General features: G+C 35.9%; 1 protein-coding gene across 1 annotated transcript; it reads left to right on the plus strand.

The window, feature by feature from the left end:
- Window positions 1-2,414: 2,414 nt before the first annotated feature.
- LOC114292828 (Protein kinase superfamily protein) lies at window positions 2,415-9,035 on the plus strand. Its single transcript, XM_028236848.2, has 3 exons — window positions 2,415-2,942; window positions 3,831-5,124; window positions 8,002-9,035. The coding sequence occupies exons 2-3, from the start codon at window positions 3,878-3,880 to the stop codon at window positions 8,888-8,890; spliced, it is 2,136 nt and encodes a 711-aa protein (XP_028092649.2). The 5' UTR covers window positions 2,415-2,942; window positions 3,831-3,877; the 3' UTR covers window positions 8,891-9,035.
- The last annotated feature ends 415 nt before the right edge of the window (window positions 9,036-9,450 follow it).

Genomic DNA, 9,450 nt, shown 5'->3' on the forward strand with positions numbered 1-9,450 from the left:
CATATTTTATACATAATAACAATTACTAAAGAAAATGTCATTTTCTTAATACATACAACATACAAGTATAATATCATCTTTTCGTGGATGTTGGTACATCTAATTGAATGAGTAACCTTTTATTTACCATTTATCCAAACATAGATAAATAAAAAAAATGCATCTCAATCTGCTCAAACTATATCACGGAGGTGATGGCCCAGTGGCGAAGGCCTTGCCTTCTCACAGCCATGAGTCAAATTCGACTTTTAGAGGTGCAAAAATTTTTAGATTTTTCAAGGGCTTTCTTCTGAGATCTCGCGCTGTACTTCGATCGAAACTTGGTCATGGTTAGGGCAAATGAGGCGCTCTACTGGTGCCTCGATGGTGGGTTCCTTCCTATGGGTTGGGTTAAATTAGGTAGATTTGGAGCACCAGACGCTCTACTCCGATTGAAACTTGGCCATGGTTAGGGCAGATGAGACGCTCCACTGGTGCTTCGGTAGTGGATCCCTTCCTATGAGTTGGGTTAAATCAGGTAGATTTGGAGCATCGGGCGCTGTACTCCAATCGAAACTTGACCATGGTTAGGGCAGATGAGGCGCTCCACTGGTGCTTCGATGGTGGGTCCCTTCCTATGGGTTGGGTTAAATCAAGTAGATTTGGAGCACCGGGCCTGAGCCTCCGGAGGTCGTGATGACACCTTAGAACCTCTTTTTTTCTTAATCAAAAAAATAATAATAATAAAAAAATCTGCTCAAACTATTAAAATCTCTATAACAAATTAGTTTTTTTGAACAAATAAAAATGTTGTTTTGTGAGGTATCACAACGTTTGTCCCATTTCGAAATAATTAATTGCCAATTAAATTTAGATATTGTTTATTATAATCTAAAAAAAATTAAAAATTTATTATTATATTTAATTTATATTATCTTATTTAAGTCACATCATCTTTATATCACATCATTTTAAACTCAAACTATATCTAACTCATATCTCATAAAAAATTAAAAAAAATACTTATTTATATCACACCAAACAACTCCTAATCTAATTCAAAAGAAAAAACTCACCGCATGAACAAAAGAAGAATGCACAAACTTTTAACACCGAAAACAAATCCCTAAAAATCAAGCCATGCTCCCGTGTGTGTGGACCTTTCCACTCCACCACGGCCTTGGTTATAACAAATTAGTTTGAACCATTTAGGTCTCATTTGATAAGTTAATATTTTATTTAAAAAGTCAAAAAATTATTAAAAAAATAAAAAATTTATAATCTATATTAAAAAGTCAAAAATTTTATTTTTTTTTTTAATTTTTTACATATTTTTTTATATAAAGTCAAAAATTCACCTCAAACATAATGTTTGGTTTGAGTTTTCTGGATTAAATTTTTTAAAAATTGAGTTTTTTAGTTTTTGTATTCTTTTGTTTTTAGTGAATATTTTTTAAATTTTAAATATTTTTTTTACTTTTTTAGATGTATTTTAGTTAGATGTATCTAAAAAGTAAAAAATTTGTGTAAAAATATTTTAAAAAATTAATAAATACATAGAAATACAAAAAATGTATTGAATTCTTGTATTTTTCTTATATTTTTGATATTTAGTGAATTTTTAAAAGATTTTTTTTTATAATTTTTTTACTTTTTAGGTGTATTTTTGTTAGGTGTGTCTAAAAAGTAAAAAAATTACTTAAAATATTAAAAAAATTCAGTAAAAACAAAAAAAAATACGAAAAATAAGAAAGTAGAATTTTCTGAAAAGTATTTTCTGAAAAATAAAAACAAGCAAGCTTATTAATTTTTTTTATCTCATATTTTAGTTAAAAGTTATTAAAATAGCTTGTTCTCAAACGAGGCCTTAATATTGACGGGTAATATTAGGGATCTTAAGCGTCGGGAATAAGTTATTTTAATATTTTTTAATTTTTTAATTAAAATATGAGGTTAAAAAATTAGTAAATTTAGAATGATTTTTTATGAAAAAAATAAATAAAAGTTAGAAAATTTTTTTTTTTGAAATTTTAGTGTAAGTTACAGATTTTTTAAATTTTTTAATAACTTTTTAATTTTTAAACTACAACAGACAATTCCAAATGAGATTTAAATTTTTTATCAAATAAATGATTAAATATTTCATACAAATGTAAAAGTCTGCAATTTTATAAAACACATGCTCATATAAAATATTTAATTATTTAATAATTAAAAATTTAGTACTTATACAAGGCTCCGTTTGACAAGGGTTTTTGTGGTTATTTTAGTCATATCAAACAAAACATCACATTTAATTCATAATCATTATATTCTTTTTTATAAAAAAAATTTAAAAATTCAAAAAATTAAAAAATCATTTTCAAACAAAAACTTTTTAATCTAAACTAAAATAATAAAAAAAACTAAAAAACGAAAAAATCAACCTACTTCCTAAACGGAGTCATAGATACTTGCCTAGCTCTATCCAACATCCATCACCTTCTTCCCCCACTACCTTTCTCTCTTTTTCTCTCTAAAAACTCTTCCTCTATGTACAATTACACACTGCATACACGTTTACATTGTCTCTCTCTCTCTCTCTCTCTCTCTCTCTCAAGCTACAGAAGTAACAACACAATGAGAGAGTTCTGAATACACTGTTAAAGTGCCCACACCAAAACCAGAGAAAAGAATGTGAAAAAAAGAGAGCTAAAGGTACTAGTACTCTACCTCCAATCAGCAAAACAAACCCTTTTGCAGACCTCTAGAGAGAGAGACAGAGAGTGAGAGACAACTCTAGAGAGAGAAAGTTGAGAGCAGAGCTCCAGCTGTGTGTGAGCTCTCACCTACATCACACAGTTCCAAAACCCTAGAAAGAGAGAGAGTTGAGCTCTCTGCTAAAACCGAACTTCACAAGATTTGAGAGCTAAAAAAGCCCTAGATCCAGATTCATCCGTATCGGAACTCGTGGTTGTTCGCTGGTGATGACTCTGAATTCTGTTTCTCATTTTTCATTAATGATGATCTTCTTCGGTTTGATTCCAAATTTGTTGATTACTTTTGATTTTGTTGGAGTATGTTTTGCTTGGGATTCAAGTAATTTTTTATTTATATAATGTGATGAGAATATAGGGAATTTTGAATTTTGCTTTTTTGGAGCTTGCTTCGTGGTGTTATGGGGTTTATGTTCTTGCTTTTGTGGACCATTTTGCTCTTCACTTGATTGTGTGAGAAATTGAGAATTTTTTGTTATGCTGGTTGATTAAGTTGCTTGATCTGGTGAGGTTATTTGGACTACGGCTTTTTTTTTTTTTTTTTTTTTGGGAGGGGGGTACTATTTTATTGTAAACAAATGATATTTTGTTTTTTTGTTGATCAGCTTTCTTTGTGATCATTTTCAACTTGATTTTTAAATGCTGATGACTCATGGGAAAATGACTGATAACTTGAAATTCAGTAGAAGGGTTGGGGGTTGAAGCGTCTATTGTTGGATTTCTTTTTTTCTTTCCTTGTCTTATGATTTCTCAACAATCAAATGGAGTATATTGAGTGGTCAGTTTGGTAGGTGAAAATCTGAAGAGAGTGTCTCTTCTTTTTTCTTTTTTTCTTGTTTGTGGTGAGATATATGAAAAAAAAAAAAAAAAAAACTCTGATTGACTGGAAATTTAATAATGAGTTGCTATGCTAATTAAATTTATCCATCTTATTATGAAGTTTAAAGCTTTATTAGATGGTGCTAAATAAGACTAGAATTAGTGATTCTCACACTCGTACTTTCTTGCTTCAGATGACAGATTTGTTTGCTGTGAACTGAATCAGAAATGCTTGAGTGGTTTACTGATTAAATTGATTCTCTTACCCATTTTCAGGTTGTTTTGCTGCAAGAGTTACATGTAATGATATACAGTAATCAGAAATGGAAAAGATTCCGGAAACAAAGGCGCTTTTTGGGAAGTTGCCTGTTGTGGGTTGGGCAGCGACTGCGAGCACTACTTCTATTAGAGAAGTTACGGGTCGATCTGATGCACGAGACTCAGAAGATTGGGACTCCCCTGCATCTGTAAGAACCTGGAAAGAGAAGAACTATTTACAAGATCAAGAGGAACTAATGCCAGATATTGTTACATTTAAGGGCAGTGGGGACTCATTTGAGGATGTTGGTTCTACTTCTTTTTCGGGGGCTAGTCATCCTCCGGAACCTGTTGATACTGATCTAATGAGACCAGTCTACGTACCTATTGGTCAAAGCAAATCAGAGGGTAAATGCTTGGTGAAGAGCTTGTCTATGAAGGGTCCTTTTCTAGAACATCTTTCAATTCGGGTTCCTGGCATCAAACCAAGCTCATCTGTTCTTTCACCCGCTGAGAACTTGGTTGAAGAAGCAAATGGTTTGGGTGCAGTGTCTTCACCATTTTTAGTGCCTCGTCCATCACAAAACACGGAGAACGCTCTCCTTCCCCCGGATTCTGAGGAAAAGGAATGTATTTGGGATGCTTCTTTGCCTCCAAGTGGCAATGTAAGTCCGCACAGTAGCGTTGATAGTACCGGAGTGGTCAGAGCCATGAGCATTGGCAATAGCTGCACCAGTACATATCGGAGTGATGGGGTTAGGAGTGATGGTATACTTAGTATGGACAGGAATTGGGAGAGTATAAAAGGGAGTGTTCGAGGTGATTCACTAGAGAGTGCAAAAACAAGCCTTAGCCGTGCAAGTGATAGCAGTGGCCTTAGTGATGACAGTAATTGGAGTAATCTTACTGGGAGTGCCAATAAGCCTCACAAAGGGAATGATCCTAGATGGAAAGCTATTCTAGCCATCCGAGCACGGGATGGAATATTGGGCATGAGTCATTTTCGATTACTCAAACGGCTTGGTTGTGGTGACATTGGTAGTGTGTACCTCTCTGAGTTGAGTGGGACCCGCTGTTACTTTGCAATGAAAGTGATGGACAAGGCATCACTTGCAAGCAGGAAGAAGTTGACAAGAGCTCAGACGGAAAGAGAGATTTTGCAGCTGCTGGACCATCCGTTCTTGCCGACCTTATACACTCATTTTGAGACAGACAGATTCTCATGTCTAGTCATGGAATATTGTCCAGGAGGTGATCTGCATACCCTGAGGCAACGGCAACCTGGGAAGCATTTTTCAGAGTATGCGGCACGGTATGATTGCTATTCTAAAATTTTCCTATCATCAAGGCTTTCCGTCTTATAATCAACTCCTTTCTGTTTTTTGTTTTACCTAAAACACTTATCTGCTTTTAAAGCACTTTCCTAACATGACATGGTTGATTACAAATCCAAATCATACTTTAGGGCTTGAAAGAGCATTTCACAGTGTCTTCTTTGGTTGTTGTATTTTCATTATTCCATGTCATTGATCTCATATCATGAGAGTTATTCCAAAAAGAAAAAGGAGCTGATTTTTGAGAGAAGAAAATCTTCCTATGGATACTTCATCACTCTGTAGTTTGCTTCTTAAATTTAATGTGATTTTCTAGCTTCAAATTTGCAACTATTCATGATTCCATTAATTTATACATTGCATCAATGCCTGGTTGCTAAATTATTATGTGCAACTTTGCAGCTAGAGTCTCATGGCTTTCATCTGATTCATGTTTGCAACTTATCTTTCCCTTTTAACGAGCATTGATTCTATTTTATTTTCCTTTTTTCTTTGGGGGTCGGAAAGCATTGAGAACAAAAGATATCTGTAGTGTTGAATTAGTTCATTCATTTCTTTGTGATTTTATTATGTTGGAAGTTCTACATTCAAGTTAGTGCTGTTTCCTTCTCAAGTCTTGGTGCCCAAATTTATGAATTGAGGCAAAGGAAATATAGAAAGATCTTTTTCCTTGTGTTTGCATTTGGGGAGGGGTGTTGGGGGCTAAATTTCTGAACAAAGTTTCAAACAAAAAGTGCTTCAAATGCGCAAATTATTTCTTGGCATGTGATCTACTTCAGCTTTGTCAAAGTACTCTCTCTCATATTGTTAAGTGAGAGAATTTGAGCCTGATTTCTCTTGCTTTGTTTTCCAACTTCGTCAATTTAGTAAATAATTAACTTCTATACTACCACATATAGGCATTTATTTTGTTGAGACTGGAGTTTGCTAGTGTCTTGAAGTCCACTTAATGTACTTTTTAAAATTAACTACTGCCTATGTAATTTAGTCTCATCAAGTATGATGAGATGTCCAAGGCAACATTGACATTCTACCTTATGAAAATCCTTTATTCCACGACTTCACCAAGTTTCTGGAGTAACTGTAAATCTGAGGCATTTTTGAGTTGCGGATCTTACTAATCCCTGTTGACCTTATATGCAGATGTTTGGTAACATTTATGTTTTATGTTTTCTGTTTTCTGTTTATGTTTATGTTTTCGAAACAACTGTGAACTGTAAATAACACATGTTTGACAACTGCTTTCGTTTCCAAAAAAATGTTCGACAGATATGGAAATTACAAAATATTAGGAAATAAAAAAGTGTTTTCACTTGATTTGAAAACAAGTTTTCATTTGCTCCTCCCTCCCTCACCACCTCCAGCACCCTCCCTTGAGCCACCTAATCCCACCTGCCACCACCTTTGGCAATCTCCCCACCCCTCTGGTGCCACTTCCAACACCTCCTACCCTGGTCCACCCCTTCCGAAAACTCACCAAACATGTTTTCTTGTTTTTGTTTGCTTTGAGAATATTTGCATGTACCAAAGATGTGTTTTGTTTTTAGCAAAAATAAACATGAACATGATTCCTATTTTTTGTAAACAAAAACCAATAGATTGTATGCTTCTGTGTTTCCTCGCCTAACCAAGTGTAAGTGGGAAATTCTAGATCATGTATCTCTATTAGCCTTGCCCCCTTTTTCCCTATTTTGTTGCTTTGCTGTATTTTGAATAAGATTCTCCTTGATGTGACTTATATTCAATGGGAAGGACATGCAGCAAAACTTCATGCATTTAGATTTAGGAGCATCATAATTTTAAGGGGGAATTTTTTATTTCTACTTTTCTTCTGAGTTGTTTCCTTTGCTTCACAAGCTCCAGTCCTGTACATAGCCTGGTCTGACAGTTGTCCTCAGTCCAAATACATTAATGTTGCATGTTCCAGGTTTTCACTCTTTTGTATGGTAGTGTAGTCAGATTCCTTTCTCTCAGCTTTGATTCACATTCACACACACACACACACACACACACAGACGTGGAAAGACTCTGATCCATTAGCCTTTGTATATGTTTAAAATTTCTTCTTATTACCAAATAACCCCTCTATTTTGTGGGCCGGGACAAAGTTGGGTCATTAGGAGTGGGATTCTGGAGCCAGAATTTTGTTCAAATCAGATATTGACAGGGAAGATAGAGTTGCATACAAAATATCAGATGGGGATGGAGTGATTCCAATCAAGTTTTCCAGAGGATGGGACTGGATTTTTTTGATAAAAATTTCTTTCAATTTGAAAGCAAAAGATCGTCTTATTTATGCTGTTGCCTCTGTTTTAAGAATCTTAAATAAAAGATTTTACTCTGACATATATCATAGAAGTATCCTGAACTTATCCATAAGGTGTCTGGCTGTATCCTAGCTGTATCTGTTTCCCTGTTCAGTATATGAAAACCCAATTGGTTGATAGAACCAAAGATGACAATTACTATGCTTTTCTCAATTTGTAAAACAAGCATATTATGTTATTTCATTTTTTTGGTTTTAAGCCTTGCTCTGTATTACTGAGCTGTAGTTTAGGAGCTGTGCATTATTGTATTTGCATGATGAAACCAAACTCTTTGGACCAAAGAGATGTGCTTCTTGATAACCAGTACATAAGTTTTATGAAATTGTGTGATTTAATGTGTGCATTTTGTGGCTGTTAGAAGTTATAAATTGTTTGGCTATGGACTTCAAAAAGCAAACCACTTAATAACAAAGGAAGCTTCTGAAAAAAATGAAGACCGTCTTCTCACAGTGTTACTATCTTGTTTATTTATGTTAATAGTTTCCGGTGAACAAGGGTCATAATTATTGTCTTTCCTCATGTAACCAGGTTCTATGCTGCAGAAGTTCTTTTGGCACTCGAGTATCTGCACATGTTAGGAGTTGTGTACCGTGACCTTAAACCAGAAAACGTTCTTGTACGTGACGATGGCCACATAATGCTTTCAGACTTTGACCTTTCTCTAAGATGTGCGGTTTCACCAACCCTCATTAAAACCTCTTCATTCAATGGCGACCCATCCAAACGGGGAACAACATTCTGCGTCCAACCCGCCTGTATCGAACCCTCATCAGTATGCATCCAACCTGCATGCTTCATTCCCCGAATCTTCCCCCAAAAGAGCAAGAAAAAAACCCGAAAACCTCAAGCCGAGCCTCGGTTCCCAACAAATATGCTACCAGAGCTCGTTGCCGAGCCTACAGCAGCCCGCTCGATGTCCTTTGTCGGGACCCATGAATATTTGGCCCCTGAAATCATCAAAGGAGAAGGCCACGGCAGCGCAGTCGATTGGTGGACGTTTGGCATTTTCTTACATGAGCTACTTTACGGTAAAACACCGTTCAAGGGCTCGGGAAACCGTGCTACACTGTTCAACGTGGTTGGGCAACAACTCCGATTCCCAGAGTCGCCAGCGACAAGTTATGCGAGTCGGGACCTGATCCGGGGCTTGCTCATGAAGGAGCCACAGCAACGGCTTGGAGTGAAGAGGGGAGCGACGGAGATCAAGCAACACCCATTCTTTGAAGGTGTAAATTGGGCTCTGATACGGTGCGGCACGCCACCGGAAATACCAAGACCGGTCGAGTACGAGCCGCCTCCAAAGTTTGGAGCTGTCGATACGGGCGGGATTGGGGTCGGGGTCGGTAGCAGCAGTAAAAGGATGGTTGGGACAGAGGTGAAGCCAGGAGGTAAATATCTGGACTTTGAGTTCTTCTAGTTTTTAGGGTTTCTATGTGATTAGATGTGCTGTGTTGTATTACTATGATTAGGTAATCCCCACAGAACCTTTTTCGCATTACCATGTTTGGTTGATGCATTTTTAACCCAATTATAAAGGAAAAATCTTGCTTTCAACTGGAAAATTATAGTTGAATTCTCAGTTCCTGATGGGGTTTTTGTACTGTTTGAGAAAAAAAAAGATCAGACAAATCCTAAACCCAAATATGCCAATTAGTGAACTTATGTCATTGATTTTTATTAGACCTAGTCAGTGTTATTAAAGGTGTGCCTAGGCCCACGTCCTATCCAGGTCCAAGATTTGCGCCTTGTAGTATTTCAAGCTAGGCGACTTCGATAAGGCACGCCTAGGCCCAAGGCTTGCGTCATATTTCACCTACATTTTGTTTACTTTTTCACTTTTCCTTTCCCGATGTCTATTCAAATTCATGATCCAAACAGAGTCTATATATTGTGTTTGGATCAAGGATTTGATTACGAATTTGTATAGGTAAAAGCAACAGGAATTATATTTTATTCACTTTTTTCTTCCTCTTTCCT

Source organism: Camellia sinensis, chromosome 2 (genome assembly GCF_055761805.1).
Source record: "Camellia sinensis isolate YWXY chromosome 2, ASM5576180v1, whole genome shotgun sequence".
NCBI lineage: Eukaryota > Viridiplantae > Streptophyta > Magnoliopsida > Ericales > Theaceae > Camellia > Camellia sinensis.